The sequence below is a fragment of the Aquila chrysaetos genome, chromosome 10, assembly GCF_900496995.4.
Source record: "Aquila chrysaetos chrysaetos chromosome 10, bAquChr1.4, whole genome shotgun sequence".
Taxonomy (NCBI): domain Eukaryota; kingdom Metazoa; phylum Chordata; class Aves; order Accipitriformes; family Accipitridae; genus Aquila; species Aquila chrysaetos.
Genome location: NC_044013.1, coordinates 27,344,628 through 27,362,773, shown reverse-complemented (window position 1 = coordinate 27,362,773; position 18,146 = coordinate 27,344,628). Strand labels below are relative to the sequence as shown.

Here is an 18,146-nt window from a genome sequence, read left to right as displayed (position 1 = left end):
CAAGAGCTCATCGGAGTGCAGAGCTACAGAGTCTCTATGGGAAAGTGAGATTTTATGCATAACAGTAAATTTCAAGAAAAGTTAATGGTGAGAATGGAACTGATTTCACCCAAGTGAGTTACTACCACAGAAAAGTTGCTGTGGTTGTGGTGCTCTGTTCGTACTGAAGGGCTGAGGTATAATCAGGGTGATTACTTTTCTTGGATAGAAACAAGGGTCAAGTGGGCAACCAGGTAACATTTAGGAGCAATGTCTCAAAACATGGTTAGGCAAACACATTTCTAGTATGCCCAAATACATAATTTAATTATATTAAGCTTCATTTTATTACTGAAAATGGTAGATATTCCAATTTGAATGTTTTCCTGTATAATTTAATGTTGCTTTAAATCAGTTTGTAAAACTCTTTGCAGTCTTCACATGTAGGACTGAAAATAATTTGCAGTCAGGGCTTAGCAAAATCTGTGCACTTCATGTTCCTGCAAACTATCCAAATCTGTTTATACAAGGAAAATGTTTTTTTCCGCTGTTGCATCTGAGGTAGGAATCAATATAATGCATTTCACAGGTTTTGAAAAACTGAAAGAAGCAGCATTTAATAAGAGAACTAGGTATTTCCTGAAACATGCACATTCCTGCTACTGAATCTCTCAGTATACAAAATTCTTCATACAAACAAACCATATCCAGCTTTTGTCTAGTTTGAACCCTTCCAGAATGTTTCCAGTTTCCTGAAAATATAAAAAAAACATTCAGAGAAGATGGCTTAAATCAGGTTCAAGTGATATTATTATTTTGTTTTACAAGCTTCAAAAAATGAAATCAGATATTTGAAAGCTTACGCACGCCTTAAAGTGAAATCCCTTTTCCTTTTATCTGGATGTGCTTTCAGATAAAATTTCACTCCAAAGAGTGAAATGCCAAAGAACGTCATCAATTTCTCTTACAGTTTGCCCTCCAATAAATGTGTTACGTCATAAAGGCTTCATCACGCTTAAACAACTGAAAGCAACTGAAAATTGCAAATAGGCAGTCCTCACTGAATGTACAAAAGCAACTTCCAGGTGCTGCAATATACTTTAAGATTCAGAAGATAAAAACATTAGGGCTGTTAAACAGTAACCAGTTTAACAATTACTGTTTTAGAAGAATAATTGTTTCACCATATTATCCTTTTGAAAGGCTTTGACCACCCAGAACCACATACCCAGCAGCTCTTTCCTACCCCACTGGATCTTTCAGTTCCCGCTACAAGAGCCTGAGTGCATAAACAATCGAGTTTGCTCTTGGCACAAAAGTGGGGCAGAGCATTTGGCTGGGGGACAGGAATGAGTAGCTGGAGGTGGTTGGAACCTCAGCCTCCAATGGCAAAGAAACTTTCTCCAGCAGCAAATATACTTTAGGTAGTTCTTGCTGTCCCTCACCCCCCTGCAGACACTTCCATCCCAAATCAACCATTTCTGTGGGCACATTTTAAAGGGAGTGGTAGTAACCTCTGCTCATGGACTGAGAAATATAAGAAGTTTTGGGTTTTTTTTAAATAGACTTTTCAAATTAGCTACAGTCTGTGCTTGAGAGGTCAAATGTATAACCCTAATTAAGATGAGCACCTTGAGGACACACACCTCAACATCTCCAGGACTAGCAAAATGAAAATTTTCTTGAAATTCTAAACCTCTTCTAGCAGATGAGGAAAAATAATTGAAAACTTATGCAATCAATATTATCAACAAGAAGATATTCTCTTTTTTCACTAATTTGATGGATGTTAGCTTTAATATTATCTGTTACATAGTGTTTAAACCATTTGATTGTCTTATCCTTTTTATATTGTATATTTCCAACGACTTCTGATGAAGCATCATAACTTAATTTAAAATATTCAGGGATACAACAGATTATTTCTCTTTCAGCTATGTGGTAATGAAGCACCATGTTTTATTGCTTCTGTGCTTTGAGGCATGATGGGTCACAGAGAAAAGTACTTATTTTCAGGGAAATCTTGAGTTGTTTTCTCAAAGAAAGAGAAGCTAATATATTATTGGTGCTGTATGAGGCTTTTTGTCCTGATCATTTAAGATGGGAATGAGTCTTGGAAAACATTGCTATTGAATTTGTTTACAATGAGTTCTTATGGCAAATATCGCCATCTGTACAAGATAGTTTCTGCACTTGTTACTGACAGGGTGATGCCCTTTCTTCTTTAGAGATATATCTTGATTTGCTGTTGAGATGTATCATTGCAGGCTGCGTCCTCCATGCAGAGATGCAACTCATCCAGCAGGTCACAAGTAATGCTTAGGCTCCAGTTAGGTCTTGCTCACTTGATCTGCTCTGCAGCCTTAGGGAATGGGACCAATAGACCCTACATGTGCTGCAGCTTATTGCTGATACAAACATAAAATATGAAGATACAATCACCTTTCAATAACAACACATTCAATTTAAAGTATTATCCTGGTTGCACTTGTTTTAGGTCAGTGTGGTCTGTTCCACCAATACTTTTCAAATTCAAAAGGATTTCAAATTTCAAAAGGATTCAAATACCTTTTGGTGGTTGAAGCTATTTCATGAAGTTTTAAAAGAAATTTAGAATCCTTTAGTTTTGAGATTGCTGCATAAATGCAAAGCACACAGGACTTGATGTCAAATGAGAAAATTTTTTAGGGAAATGAAACAGACTTTAACAAAGATAGCTCAAATTCAGTCATTTCAGAGTCCCTCAGAGAATGAAGTCACAATGCGACTTTTGGTTGTTCCCTGGTCTTTGCCCTGCTGTCTGACTTCTTTTGTCTTCAATTCGTAACTTCTGACAGAGTTTTCCATCTTGGTTCTTCTCTGAAAGTCTAATTTCATTCCCTTCTTTTCCATCCCAGGGCTCTAAAGCTCTCATTTTCCAGTATTATAAAAGATAACATGCAGCACAGCTGGGTTCGGCAAACCCCATGGGCAAAGTCTAGTAAAGCTCTCTATGGGCTGGGGTTGCTTTGTGTTAGCAAGCTGTTAAGCCTATATTAAAATTTCCAGATAACTCTGTATTAGACCTCATTCTCCAAAACTTGACAGGGATGTAGTGACCTGTGTTGTTTAAAAGTCTTAGTATAAAGTGTTCTTTGTGATCGAACGCGGTAGAACCCACATGCAGCAAGCACTGCTTGTTCACAGAGGCACTAGGTAGCCTTTCCAGAAGTTTGTCTTCACTGTATGCCACATCCCTGTATGTGCAAAACCAGAAACCTTGGCTTGGGTCCAATTTTAGGGGGCAAAGTTTAACAAAAAATTTGTAACACCACATCTGCTATTTTTATTCCAGAGGTGCAGTTCAGGGGAGAACATAGAAGGAGAAGGTTTGAAGGATGTTTTTTGTTTGGTTTTAGTTTTGTGGTTAGCTTTGTTAAATGACGGTGGTTCTTCAGGCTGGATTCTGTATCTGTTTAATTGGCAGGTATGGCTCAGTGCTTACTTATAATTGGGTAAGGGTTTGTTTACTTATGCAGTAAATGAATGAAATAAGGGACAGTACCTTGAAAGAAAGGGTGAGTGGTCACCCTTGGTGTCACAAAAATAGAAAACAGTTGCTGTAGCTTAAAGCCTGAGAAATTTTGCAGGCTGAAGACAGGAAATTGTGAGGTGCTTACCCTTATCTGTGCGTTGCTTATGGTTTTTAATTATGCAATCCCAGAAAGTTATGCAGTATAATGTGGTGAATGCAGCTGTTTCACATGCACCTTCTGCCTGCATTGCTTTGCTTCAGCAGTGTATCTTCAATAAGTATAACTTCTTTAATCTTACATTTTCTCTTTTCCACTGGATATTTTACATAATTCATGCATATTTAGTGCTTGGAGTCTGTTGAAACTGGGATTCATTCAGCACTGAAGACGATAGGGAAAGCAGAGAGCTGATTATGGATCCTCCACTGTCTGCCTGAAGAGGTTAGATGAAACCCCCAGAAATGTAGTGAGGATTCATCTGAGCTGCGGGGTCCTGCCCTGCTTGTGCAGGCAAAGCCATTGTAGGCATGCCTTCACCTGTCTTGGGGACAAGTTCTTTCTCACAAGACTTCAAACCCCACACACTGTTGCCTGGGGATGTATTTATTGCCTTCTATAGAGCGAAAAGCTGAAGGGCGTTTGGGAAGTCCCACCAAGAAGCAAGTATCAGTGACCTGCAATAGTTTCCCCAGCTCAGTTACTGTCAGCAGTGAGTGCTGACAAATCAGAACGATGACCTCCACAAACTGCCTTCAGAAATGATGACAATGTTACATTTGCTGCCTTGGTTGCCTTGCTAGGTCTTGAGGACCTGTGTTTTCAAGCTTGTTCTGGTAATCACTAGAGCTAGATACTTTATGAAGAAATGAAAATGGAAATTTTCATTTAAGTGCTGAAGCTTTTCAGTTGGAAAACCAAAAAGCAAAAGGCTTGTGATAAAATTACAAAAGTTGTTAGAAGTAGCGTACTCCAAAACTTTACTTAAATTCTACCCACACACTACAGAAGTGCTTAAAAAATTGCATCAGATCCCCATGGATCTGCAGTCCTTGCTCATTCATCACCAACTCATCTGACTTGCACCCTGTAGCTAAATTTAATACCAGTCCCTCATGTTCTGTCATGGAACCATACTGTTGTTTGCTTGCTGTTGATGTAAATCTTATTTATTATAACACGGAGAAATGCTGAAAGAGTTGGTTGCTCAGGAGGTTTCTCTTGGTGCTATGAGTTGGATCATTATATGCTGTGTTGGTAAAATCTTTTTTGATGGCTAGTTTATTTAGTGCGAGGGACTACCTCAAGTTCATGGTGTTGGTGCTTTCTATAATTGCTTGGTGTTCTTACAGGCTTCTATCTAACTATATTAGTTAGATATTTGGCAATTAACATACTTTTTATGTGAATCATGGAGTGCTGGAGCAGAGTGGGAAGGTGTCCTTAAGTAGGATATGAGTACATTATTTTTATGACCTATGTCTATCTTGTGTGGGAGAATGCTGGTTCAAAAGACTTCCACAGGTCCTTTACCTTCCAGAACTTCTAATATGTTTTTCTTTAGGATGTAGAATTTTAACAAGGAACTTGAGATAAAAATTTGGCAGCCAGCTATACTCTGCTGAGAACTCCTTCCAATATTTCTTCTCTTCAACACACTCTTAATTTGCAGATGTCCCAGTTCCGCCACGGGAGTACTTCCTGCCTGTGAATATGACCAATCTTAAGGCTGCCAGAACGAAGCCTGAGTGGGATTACATAGAGGAAAACTCTTGAAGGGCCAGAAGAGATCAGAAGTGGTAGATATGACAGTCAGGATCTTTTTAAGATTAATTCAAACTGGGCTCACATTCCACACATAGAACTTGTTAAGCATTTGAAACCGAGCATGAGCAAAATGTATTGTGCTTCCTTAGCCTTTTCCATGACATTGTGGATAGGAAAAAGTGAGATGGCTGTTTTGGCCAAAATTGGATCAGGAGGGACTTCAGGTTTTAATCTAGATTTGCACTGTACCAGACAGTTTGGAAGTGAAGTCATGATGAGCCCTGCCGCCCAGTTAGCAATGGAGGCAAGAATGCTTATTTGCACCTGGTTGACTTGTTTCCAGCTAGCAGTGATAGGATTCATATTTCATGCACATATTGCAAGCGAGCAAGGAAGTAGGTGCTGAACTTCAACAAATGTTCTGTGCACACTAGCGTGAAAGAAAGTGAAAATCATTTAGTGTTCCCATTTTTTTATACGTATAATAAGAAAGGAATTGTGACATGGTGCCAGTAATTCATATACAGTGTCTCTTAAGTCAGTATTATGCTCAAAGAAATGGAGCTTGTGGTAGAGGCACTATGTAATGGTATCCTTCAGTTGTATTTGAGGAACAGAGGGAATTTTATAGGATTGACAACACAGTAATTTTATTTTTTTCCTCTTTCAATTTATTTTGTTTGGATGTCTGATTCTCAGCCAGAAACACGAGCTAGAAGTAATACATACTTAGTTGTTGTTAAATTGCAATTCCTTGTTTCCTTCCATGGATAATAGCTTTCAGAAATTCTGAAGCCCTTTTTCCCAGAACTCTGATTTCCATGATTTTTACCCAAAGTCTTAAATGTAAAAGGCCACTGTAGCGAAAGCGACATGAATAAGCAAACTTGAGCGTCAGAACCAAACTGTATGCAGAATGAGACAAGAAAGCCTTCATCATCTCTCATCTCAGAGGAGACAGGGACTATTCACCTTCCATTCTCTCCAACATTATTCACGTTATTTAATTTACAACTGCACTTGCACTGTGCTATTCTCCCAAAAATTCATATAACTTTTTCCAGGTGAGGAGGCGCTGCTCTGGCCACCCACTGGCATCCTCTGCCCAGGTTCCCTGGATTCATCCTCTTGCCTCTTCTCTCATGCTCTGTTCCCCTGCTGGAGACCCTCTCACTGAGCTTTACCCAGCATCCAAACTCTCCTGCCAGTGGACGGGTTCCCACCACTTATTAAAGTCCATTCCTTTACTGACTCTCCATGTCACAGGACCCTCCCTTTCCTCAGCCATGCACTTGCTCGTCTCCCTTCGTACTCCTAATCAGCCTCATTTCTTTCCAGCCCCAGGTGTTGCATTCAAAATAGAGTAAGTTTCTGGGTGGCTTGTATTTTGGGAAGTAGCTGTTTCTCCCAGCTGTGATTCCTGTCTATGATCCATTCCTGTGAAGTGCTCCTGAAATTTCTTAGTGCAAGATTTGATCTAAAAATAAATGTTTTCTAACAAAACAAAACTGAAACAAAACCAGGTTGCTTCAAAATGCTTTAAAAAATAATTTACCAGGAATTTCTTAGCTCTTAGGTTCAGCTCTTTAGTGCAATATAAAAGCTTGCCTACGTGAGAGCCGAAAGTAAATTTAAAAATGCCACCTAGACTTTCTAGCTAACAGATAGTGTGGAAGACAACTTTTTTCCAAACCAGGAAGCTTAAGAATTTTTTTTTCAAATCTAAAAGGAAAAAAGTTCCTGCCAGCCTTTCACACCAAAGTAGAAGTGACCTGATTTTCAGCTTCCGTTTAAGCTGGTGGGTATTGCAAGAATTTTATAACTTTGAAAACTTACTGACTGTTACTGAAATGCCTATATATGGGTTTAAATACCTGTTTTAAGGCACTCTGGTTAGAAAAGATTGGCCTTAAGCAATATAACCAGATGACCAGTTTCATAGTTCCTCCTTGTGCCTTGGCTCAGGAAAGGAAAACACTTCCTCTTCCTTCTGAGGGCCCCAGACTTCCTGTGCCATCTATTTATACAATTGTTGTAATGAACCCCAAGTTAACCACTTCCTTGCCTGGCTTAGTGTTGGCTTTACATCTTTTAAATCTCTTTTCACTTTATGTCTTTATAGTCCACTTATAACTTCTCTAAAAGGTATCTTCAGAGCTGCTTTTCAGGCAACCCATATTCAGAAAACCTTTGTCAAGGTGTTCTGTTGGCCAGATGGCATTTCTTGGAGATAATGATGAAGAGGAGACTTAGGTTAGGCCCTGTTGGCCTTTTTACACCAGATGCAAAGGAAGATTAGATGATCTCAGCCATACAAAAACTGGTTGAAAAGTTTGGGTGGATGAATTTGGAAAGGGGATCACAAGATTTAATGAAAGACCAGTGATTAAAGGCTTTAGTCATACCTCTTTTCATGAAATGAAGAACCCAGAAGCCTATTCAGCATGAAGGCAGGAACAAGTTGTAGCTAGTTGTGTTAAACCATTGTACAGTGAGTGTACAGAAGATGGAAGGGAAATTGATAACTGGAAGAACCCGCAGAATTGAGGGCAGTTTCTGGAGGACAGGAGATACCAAGACATCCTGTGGGAAAGGAGCTTTCCAGCCAAAAGGGCTGGAGTCAGAAGGACATCTGGAAGATCTGAGAGTCCATGGTTTGGGATGCAGTTGAAATGGCTGGGCTGGTCATGACAAGGATGAGTGTGTTCAGTTTTACCCGTCGTCTTCAAGGAAATAGCAGGATCTGGACAAAGAGGCAGCAAGCAGATTTGCAGAGGGCTTCCTACAGTTGCAGAATTAGGGGCGGCAGGAGGCCTTGCGAGGTCTCTGAGCCCAGTGTTTGCCCTGTTTTCAGGCTGAAGTGGGGTCAGGTGCTCGCTAGCCAGCTGTGAGGAATGCCTGGGTACTCTGCACTGTAACGCTTCCAGAGACGTGGGCACATACTCTCCCTGTGTAGCCTGACTTCACTGTCTCTGCCTGGCGAGGTTCCCTGAGATCTCATCTGCTGCAAAGCAAGCCAGCCACATCTGTGGTCCTTGGGGGACTTGCAGCACAGCTGGTTACCATCTTCTTTATGAGAGAATTTAAAACTTGTAAGACTGCTGCTGTGATGTCTCCAGGCTGTCCCTTTGCCAGACCATACCAGTCCCTTTCTTCTGCACTTTCCTTGTAAATCACATTTTCCAGCTCTTCAGCCGTCCTCACAATTTTTCCTTGGGACTCTGGTATTTTTACATGTTTCTTAGAAAGTGATGCCCCGGCTGGACACAGCAGTCCAGCTAAGGCCTTATGGCACTACGTACAGCATAACAGTTTCTTCCTGCATCTCATATGACACTCCCACTAATAGATCTTAGAAGGACAGGCTTTTTCTGATGCAGTTTTCCACTGTAAAATTGTTACGCAGTCTCTGATTCACTATTATCCAGATTTCTTTGTGCAATTCTGCTGTTTTACAGGCTGTTCCCTATATTGCATTATGTTCACTAGGTTTTTCCTTTCTGTATGTTATGGCTATCATCAGCACAAAGCTGAGGTACTGGCGGTGATGCTGGAGGAGTCGCCCATGGAAGGAGAGCCTGCCCTCCACACCGCTTGCTCCTGTGTCCTGTGAGCTGTGTGAGCACGTTTCTGGGGATGTGGTGTGTTGCCGTGGAGATGACACTTGCCATTCACGTTTCTAATGACTTGAAACAATTCACTTTGCAATTAAAACAAGATCTATCCTGTGATAACCCCGAGGAAATAGTTACTTACTAAATGAAAGAGGGGGGGGCGGGAAGAGGCGGGAATGGGATTTCATTGTTGTGCTCTGCTCGGGTGGCTCCAGCTTGCTCTGCACTGCCCTGTCCTGCTCAGTTTTGTTTGCGGTGCCCCGTTCTGCATTTGCTCCCCGTCTTAAAAACCAGAGCAAGTTTGCATAAAGTTTAGGCTCCATTTTGCCTGGTTCCTGTCATCCAGTGCGGTTGTCTCTGAATAAATGTCCTAGAGTGCACCATTAGTCCAGTTTTTGCTAGTGCGCTCCGCAACCAGATGTGGGCCTGCTCAATGCCAGTATTTTACTATCCACCGCTTCTTTTCCTTCCCAACCTATAAACCATTGCCACAAGTTCAAGTGTGAAGAAAGCATATGTCCCAGCTACCTGTGCTGCTTTCCTTTTCCATTGTTTGACCAGCCTTTCGGTAGGTCATCTAGTAACCTGAGCGCTAGCTGCAGCATTACTGAACCAGGTTTTTTGTGTTAAACTGACACTATGTGGGCATTTATCCCTGCAGTCCTGGCCAGTGCTGGGCTGGGAACACACTGCTGCCTGGGGGATGGTCCTATTGCCCTGCAGCTGGTAGCAAACTTACCGGCTTCTGGATTTGGAGGGACTCACACGGCACTCGTTGCTGGTGGTATCCAAGCACCTTGCAGTTGTACATTGAACAACGTGACTAAAGCCTGTCAAGCAGGCTTTGTTCTCATCCTTTCCCCAAGGGGAGAAGCAAGTGCAGCGAGGTCTTGCTTTTACTGTTCTCTTTCCCAATTCAAACAACATATAGTTTTGCTGTTCCTCTGTGCAGAGGTAGGCAGCGCAAAGCAGCGTGCCCTGCTCTCTTGGGGGGAGTTGGCAAATTTGGGAGGTGCCTTGAACCAAGAGGAGCTCATTTCATAGTGCAGGCAGAGAGGGTTGTTGGGCATTGTTTTGTGTTGAAGGGACACAGCCCTTCCCGCATGCTCTGTTGAGGTCCTTGCAAATAATAATTATAATACAAAAGAAAATGAGTGAGAATAATCCAGCGATCTTTGCTTTCACTCTCGTGATGGCAAAGCTGATGTGTAGTGAGGTGGTGCTGCTGCTGTGGCTTTTGTGGCATGGGGGAGGGCCTTTGAGCTCCCAAACTGTGAGTGGGTGCTGAGCAGGTTTGAGGCTCCCCCATCCTTCCCTCTGTGCTTGGCCACGGCTGGTCAGAGCTCCCAGCCCCACTGGTTCCCCATTTCCTTATTGTAGCTCTTGCTGTCTCTGTGCAGCTGCTTGGGACACATGTTCAGTTCCCTGCTGAATTCTGTCTTAAAATATGAAAGTGCTATCCTTTAATTTTACTGTGTGCCATGGGGATTTGGTCCTTTTTGTCCTGAATGGACTTGGGGGGAAGGTGGGCTGTCAGAGGAGCTGGTACCACTGGGGTGGAGGCTGCCTCTCTTTGGGAATGAGCAGCTGGATTTGAATGCATGCAAAGCCCAGCTCCTCAACATGGCCACAAATATCGGTTGTCCTTGAGAGAGGAGATGGTGGGGTTCATCAGGAAAGGTGGCTGGAGGTGGTGGGCTGGGTAGAAGGGGTGCATAATGGTGGGGCCCCTCTGCGCGTGCATCCAGCTAGCCTGCATGTGGCTTATGGCCACTCCGTGGAATTTGAGCTGGACCGCAGGCTTCAGTCCACTCTTGAAATGCAGTGCAATGAGTTAGAGGAAGGAGGCCTGTTACAAAATGCTGCTTCTTCTGGTTACCACAGAGACCAGCACAGTTTCGGAGACTGAACTATCCTTGGCAGCAAAAAGTGCTAATTCAGCCTTTCCTCCCACTTACATCAAGGCTCCATTTGGCCTGAAAAGAGCTTTGCAGGGCAATCTGTCTTCTTGCAGGCGCCCTGGGAGAGCAGGAGCTGAGAGGCAAAACAAGGCTGAGAAGACGGTGTTTGGGCACTGGGGTGGGAGGGAGGCTGTGTGGGGGTAGGATGGGGGGCTGCAGGGACAGTCATCAGTCAGGAGGTTCTGAGGAAGCGGGCAGACAAGCGAGGTCTTTGGAAAGCGAAGTAGGAGTGTGAAGACAACTTTGGAAAGAGGAGGAGCAGGGTAGGTTGCAGTAATTCAAGTGGTGGGAGAGAGCACTGATGGCAACGCTTTCCTTCTGCAAAGATGCAGATGGCAAACCCCGGCCATCCTGTTTACCCTCGATGTGTTTTAGGGTCTGAGTGTGCACTCTGATGGGGCCGATGGCTTTTTGCAGGTGCCCTTTTGGGGTAGCTTAGGGCAAAGCAAACCATCACAGCAAGCTTTGTCTCTCATGAGCTCCAGCCCAGGTGGTGGGCAGAAAGCAGTCCAGGCAGATTAAATCCAGAGGATGAACACTGCCATGGGGAGGGCACGAAGGCCAAGCATGCTGCCATCCTGCAGTGAGTGCTGTTAACTGCACTCTGGGCTGCCAGGGTGGACTGCTGGTCACAGCTGCGTAAATAATCACAAAAGCAGGGATTTCGGAGCAGAGGAAGGCACTGCAGGGAAGATGAACAGAGAAACATGGGAGCAACTAGCTGAACTATTCCAGGTCTGTCCCAGTGCAGCACCATGACTTCAGGATCCTTTCATATGATGGATTAGAGCCGAGTGCTTTTTTTCTTGATGTTTTTCCCTGATTCCCAGCCTTCACAGTTGGCATCAAGAAGCAGAAGAGTCTGGGAGGACCAAGACACATTTGCATTAATTGGTGTAAATCAGAAGTCATTCTGATAATGCTGAGTTTGTGCTGCTCTAGCAGAGCAGGATCTGGCCTACGCTGTTACAGTTCTGTGAAGTTTTAACCAGTGATTTGTTTCAACACCTCTGGCTTCACAAAAACATAATCCAGTGTTTGCCCAAGCACAGCTTTCATGCTGAATGCGACGTTTTCCAGTGTTCCAGAATAATAAATCTTGATAAATGCAGGAACACCTGGGAGACAGAAAAGGAAGCTGTACAGGCAGAGCTCTCAGAAACATCATACACGTTTGTTATGAAAACGTGTCTTGCTGTGCCTTTAAGGACATGCAGGTGTAGTTAAAAATGAAAGGTATTTTTGATGTCAGGCCTGAGGGCACCGAAGGCTTCAAATGTGGTTCAGTATTGAAAGTGCTGTCCTAATTTCTGGCCTGAGATTTTATTCTTTGGAAAAATTAAGAAGAAACCTTGTTGCTGCTAGGACTCACTGAAGATGTTTTTCTGTGCTCTGCTCACTGTGGTTTATGCCAGCATTTCTCCTGTTTAATCTCTTGGTTTTGCTATATATGCCTTTTAAACAAAAAAGTTCACAGATAGTAAGAAACTGGGCAAACACGAATGGCAGGTAAATAAGCTTGTTCAAACTTGTATCAAAACTTTGTGTGTGTTAATTTTTACAGCCAATAATTGCAATCCAAAAAGAAATTAAAATGTCCTGCCTGTTAGTCAGAGACAGAATGTCTAAAGTGTGGCTGCGTAACAAGTTACTTCGAATTGGAGGCAAAGCTTTAATTTGTTATTAACTAACCGTGTTTCCTGTGCAAAATCTAGCTTTATGCATGTAAAATAGTGCAAGTCAAGCCTGCCTTTAGGGAGATCAGATCTTCCTTTTGATTACCCACTGCTGCTGTATCCCCAGATGTGAACTGTTCCCAGTGTTGCTCTTTTAAGTCAAGAACAACAGTCTTGTGGGGCTGGAAAACATCTACTCTGCACTATTCTGCCCCTGCTCCTTGATGTTCTGCTGTATGTGTAGGTGGGGCTTTCCTGGGTTGGTTTCTCTGGGAAAGCCTTTCATCTAGAAAGAGAGCACCTTGCCAGAAAGAGCATGCCCCAGGAAGAGTGATCAGAGCTTTAGTTATGTGTTGCTGTTGCTATGGGTTTGGATGGTACTTAAGTGCAGTGCTGAAGGTAATGCAGAGCTCTTTCTTTTGGTCAGGATGCCTGTGCTGAGCTATGACAAATCACTTTTCTGTCTTTGGTAGGGCCATTGGTTGAAGTAATGGAGCAGAGCTGCAGGGATGGCAGCTGTTCCTGCCTGGTGAATCCAGCAGATTTACTATTTGCGCCAATGCGTAGATATAATTGCTCTAAAGCTTTGCCTCTGAAGACCTCTAAAACCTTAAGCCTGTGTTTGCCCTCTGCAAGTATCTATTTCCTGAGATGAGTGGCCAGGGCTGTGCTAGAAACAGGTTTAGTCACAGTTAAAATTCAGCTGGCAAGTTCAGTGTCATGCCTGATGCGTTCACAGTCCTAGCTGTGTCCTGAGCCTCCTGAGCTGTGTCCTCCCTTTGAATCCTGGAAGGGATGCTAAGATCTAGATTTAGACATGTTTATCTTGCAATTTCACAGAAAAATTCTGCGTGGATACCACAAAATATAACGTAGTCCAGGGCTTTTGTGCTCAGTAAAAGAGGGAATACAAAAATTAATCTGGCAGAATTCTTTGTTTTTAAAGTCTTCCTTTGCTTTGAAGCCAAGCACACTGATTCAAATGAGAGCGCTCTTCTGTTTGGCTTCAGTGAATCTTTGAGGTTGCCATTTTTGCTGACACTGGCTGGAACGTGTGTGCGTATCTGTTTCTGTTTGTGCTGCAGGAGTCGTACTGCACAGAGCCTGTGGTCTGATGGGCAGTGAGAGCTGGGCTGGCTTTCTCTGGACAGCAGTAGTGGGTTTCTCTATGACTTTGTTTTTCCTTCTGTGAGGAGCAGTGTTTCTGTGGTAGGAAATCCCAGACCATGACAGCCTCTGTGTTATTGTTTCAGGCATCAGAGGGTGTTCCTGTGAAGTATTTCGAGAACTTGGAGGAACTGATAGAATTTTACAAGAAGGAGAACATGGGTCTGGTATGGCACCTCAAATATCCAGTGCCGCGGGAAGAAGAAGAGGCTGCAGATGAACCAGAGGAGGATGCTGGTAAGAAACCCATGATGTGACTTGGTGATGCAGACCCTTGACACTTACTCTGGACTGGAGATATGCAGTGCAGGCAGGGGGATTAGAGCATGTCATGCAATAAAATGGAGTAGGGCATAGAGAGACCTGAGCTGACAAGACCTTGAGGCAGTGAGTCATCATGGCTCTGGGGTGGTACTGCATCTGGAACACCATTTTAGCTCACCTGAGGGAACACATTAAGAGTCTCTGCAGAAGTATATTGTATCAGGTGTAGGGCTGACTACTCTGTTGTTCTTCATCTGGATTCAAGCTGGTTTACATCCAGCCTTCTCACATGTCTCTGCACCCCTCTCCCTGCACTGCATCTGTAGGGCCACTGTCTCAGCAGCAGAGATGCTCCCCTAGAGACTTGGAGCATGTCTCTCTGCAGTGCCACACAACTGCAGCTGCTGTGGGTCTTGGGTCATCTGAAACTCAGGCCCCCTTATCTGCTCTGATCTAGAGGACATTTCTAAGTCATAACTAGAGGGCACAGATCCTGCAGGGGCAGACAGTCTAAGTCTATGGGTAGAGGCAGATGTATGATGAAGAAGTGTGATTGGCATCATCCCAACTGTTTTATATAAAATGTCGCTGTGGGTTCCTGGCACTCACCGTTCTTGGATCGTTCCTTGGCTTTTTCCTGGATCATCCCTTGGATCTATCATTGTTCTCCTGAATCCCAGGGGAAGGTCATGCCCACAGAGCCATCCTTCCTGTCCTTTCTGACGTCTGTCCAGAAATGATGAGCACTACAGTAAAACTTGTCTGAAGGATGTAGTCCCTGTGACAGACAAACAGGCATGTGCACTAAAGCAGATTGATGTGCCTGTGTACATTTATGCAATCCAATGGATATCCAGTAGGAGCTGGAAGATTTTGGTACGCAATTCTTATGAAGAAACAGAACAAAATTTTGCAAAGCTGCTCAGGAAAGATGTTCCTGTTTTTTGGCCAGCTGCACTGAGTCTCCAGCTCTCAGGGCAGGGGGGGCGGGGACTAGAGCAAAAATAATACACAGAGAGGTGAGCAGCAGGGAATGAAGTTCTAGCCAAGACTAAGAGCCTTTAGCTGAAGAGATATTAGCACTGAGGCTGGGCTGTTCACATACAGAATTTAATTTTGTTAAGGCACTCTGGTGCCATCGTGCTGGAGCCATGTAGGGCCTAGAGATGTCTGGCCATCTCACATGTAGAATTGCAGAGGTGGAAGATGAGCACCCAGATACCCTGCAGATGCACCACCCAGCTGTGCCATTGCTCAGTGCTGTGGTGGCTCTGTGTATCACAGCTTCTGCCCAGGAGCAATGGATCAGCTTTGGGTATCTTTTTGTAATGAAAGTTCCACCATTAGGAAATAACCAAACAAAACCTCACAACTCAACTAGTTACATATAAAAAAGTGTTAGAGCAATTGGTATGAAAAGAAAGGCAACCATGATTGGGATAAATGGAGATGAACCCGCTCTTCTCCCAGGAGAGGAAGGTATGCTGAGCAGCAGGATGACAGAGCAGGAGAACCCTTTATGCTTCCAACTTGATGGCCACAAGACAAGGCAGGGTACTTAGCCCCTCTGTATTGGATTAGGGGGTCTATTTTCTCCATCTGTGTTTGCTTACTTTAGCTGTTCACTTCTTTCCATTAGCAGCTTCTGGTGCTCTTTCCATCATGCCCCTCCATCCATTCTGCCCCAGTAGCAGATCTCCATGATAATGGTAATGTTATGGTTGAGGTACATCTATGCTCTAAGTGTTATATTCAAGGTAACTAACTAACCTTCATAGCTGCTGTGCAGATGGAACAGTCAAACTGACTCGGATGAAATTACACTACTGGGCAGAGGCATACGCTGCTGGCACACAAGGTCCAAGCCTGGCAGCTCAGCCTGCTGGTCTCACACCCCTGACATCCCTGAGAACAGGGCTGGGCCAGTATTGAGCCCTGAGCTTTCCAGCTCTGAAAGCAGAGGCCCTTCAGAAGGGATGATTTCTGCAGTGACTGCCACTGTGATGCAGATTCTGCCCTGCCTGTGGGTGAAGGGGAGGAGGTCAAATTGCCATGCTGGGATGACTGTGCCTTTCCCTTCCTCCTTGCCAGACCTGGTACCCACGCCTCCTATCCTGCCCCCACGCAACATCCTCATGGCATTGCCGAGCAGCGAGACAAAGGAGGTATCTTCTCTCCCTGAAAACTCCAGGGTGGCAGATGTTAATAAACTGTCCCTTTCTGAGACACTACTCCAGCGACTGCAGTACCAGGACACAAGCAGGTGAGGATGGCAAGTCACAGGGCTGCAGAATCAGCCTTCAGCCCAGCTCTGTGGTTTCTGGGCCTTTCTGGGACAGCTGAGTACCTATTTGATTCAGCAAAACCACTCCTCATTTACACTACCAAATGAAGAACAGAATCAGATTTACAGTGTGTTTGCTACTCTTGACAGTCCAGCTGTCATCTAGAAAAAAATACTTTTCTGAAGTATTAAGATCACCAGTAGACTTTCTCCACTGAGGTATAGTTTTCTAATATAAGGGATGGTAATATCTGAGAGAACTTGGTGTATTAGCCATGTGCCTAAACTACAGATTGTATCAGAAAGCACCAGCCAGTCCTCAAAAAGAATAAACTTGTGTGTGGATTTCCAGATGCTCATACTTACTGATTTACTCCAGCTACAGGTCTGACTCACATTGTCCTGTGTGCTACCTGTCTCAAATCTGGACATGTGCTTAGAGGAAGCCGCATGGCATTTAATGACCAGATCTGCAAAGTTTAAAAATAAAATAAAAATAAAATCAGAAGGCATGCCTGTTGGCAGGGCAGTGGGAGGCTGTGAGCAAACAGTGGTCGTGCATGGCAGCACAGGTCCTGTTGTGGTTGCCTGGTAGCAGCTGACTGCCTGGGAGAAACCTGTTTTTGTTCATCTGCCTGCACTATTTCATCTGATAAGCAGCCAGCTGGGACTTTCTGCATTTGTCAGGGCACAAGACAGCACATACGGTCTGCCTGGTTCATCCTTCCTTGTGGTGCTGGAGTCCAGGCACCACAGAGACGAGGAGGGGAGCATCCCATGCAGCTCTGTGGTCTCAGCCCCCCTAAAACTGTTTTGGATTGTTTGGCATAAAACCTTCAAACTGGGACTTGGTGAGGTGAAAGGGAGTCTTCATGTCCCCAGAGCCCCTGAGCTGCTGACTGTTAACGACCTCACAGCAGCCTGGTTTTACCTGCCAAGGCTAATGATCCCACCATGACTTTGGCAAAGCCAGGCATCACAAGACTTTCCCTGGCATGGTGGTTCAGCAGTTATGGAGGAGGGGATTTAGGGTGGGGAATAAGGAAGAGGAGAAGGTGTCAACAGTGTGTGGGGGGATCCATGGTCCAATTCTGAGAACTGCATATTTACACTGAAATCCAAGGCAAACTGTCCCCCATCTCTCTGTGCTGGCAGTAGAAGTTTTGGAAAAATAATAAAGCTGTCTGATATTTGGGAGCAGAGAGAAGAGCTGGCTTTTGACCTGTCTGTTTTTTTCACAGTGTCTCCGACGAGCATCTTAAACTCATCCAGGATTACCTGCGAGTTCACATCATCAGTGACTTTGAGATGGTGCAGACTGGCTCAAGCAGTCTTCCTCAACTGAAGAAACTACTTACACTTCTTTGCAAAGGACTCTTCAGGTAGCTAGAGGCTGGTTTTCAGAGATCAGAGTATAATGCTGTCACACTATAGTCTAACGTAGGTTCCACATGCATGCATTCAGAACCTGTATTTCTGGTATAGGAAATTGGCTTACCCTCAAAACCAATATATTTAGATCTCACGACCTGTGATTCTGGTCCAAAGATGTGAAATCTATATAAAAAGACATAGCTCTGACAGTGAAGTTTCCCTGTAGGCGGTTTCAGTCAGTAGAGTATTATTTTTTATGCTTTGTTTAGAAAGAAACAAAACAAAAAAGTGCACTAACTGATTAACTGCATAATTTGGTAATGCATAAATGACACCCACAGGATTGTCAAGCACAAGTCGTTTATGGAAACAAGCACATATTGGTGTATAGCTATGTTTTAAACACTGGTTTTCCTTCCCACTAATGCACTGTGAACCTGGAGTGATTCCACTGATGTCAGTGAAGTCCAGCTCAAATGAAAGGAGAAACAAGCCTAGACTCTACAAATTTTACCGTTCTTATTTATAGACCTTCCAGGTCCCAGATA

General features: G+C 43.8%; 1 protein-coding gene across 4 annotated transcripts in view; it reads left to right on the top strand.

Annotated features, from left to right (window-relative positions):
• The window catches only part of INPP5D (inositol polyphosphate-5-phosphatase D), a 56,822-nt gene that overhangs the window by 13,304 nt on the left and 25,372 nt on the right, over positions 1 to 18,146 (top strand). For all 4 annotated transcript variants that reach the window (XM_041126737.1, XM_030028269.2, XM_041126738.1 and 1 more), the window contains exons 3-5: positions 13,763 to 13,913; positions 16,032 to 16,203; positions 17,466 to 17,606. In XM_041126737.1, coding sequence (XP_040982671.1) covers positions 13,763 to 13,913; positions 16,032 to 16,203; positions 17,466 to 17,606 — 464 coding nt within the window. The remainder of the gene's footprint in view (positions 1 to 13,762; positions 13,914 to 16,031; positions 16,204 to 17,465; positions 17,607 to 18,146) is intronic.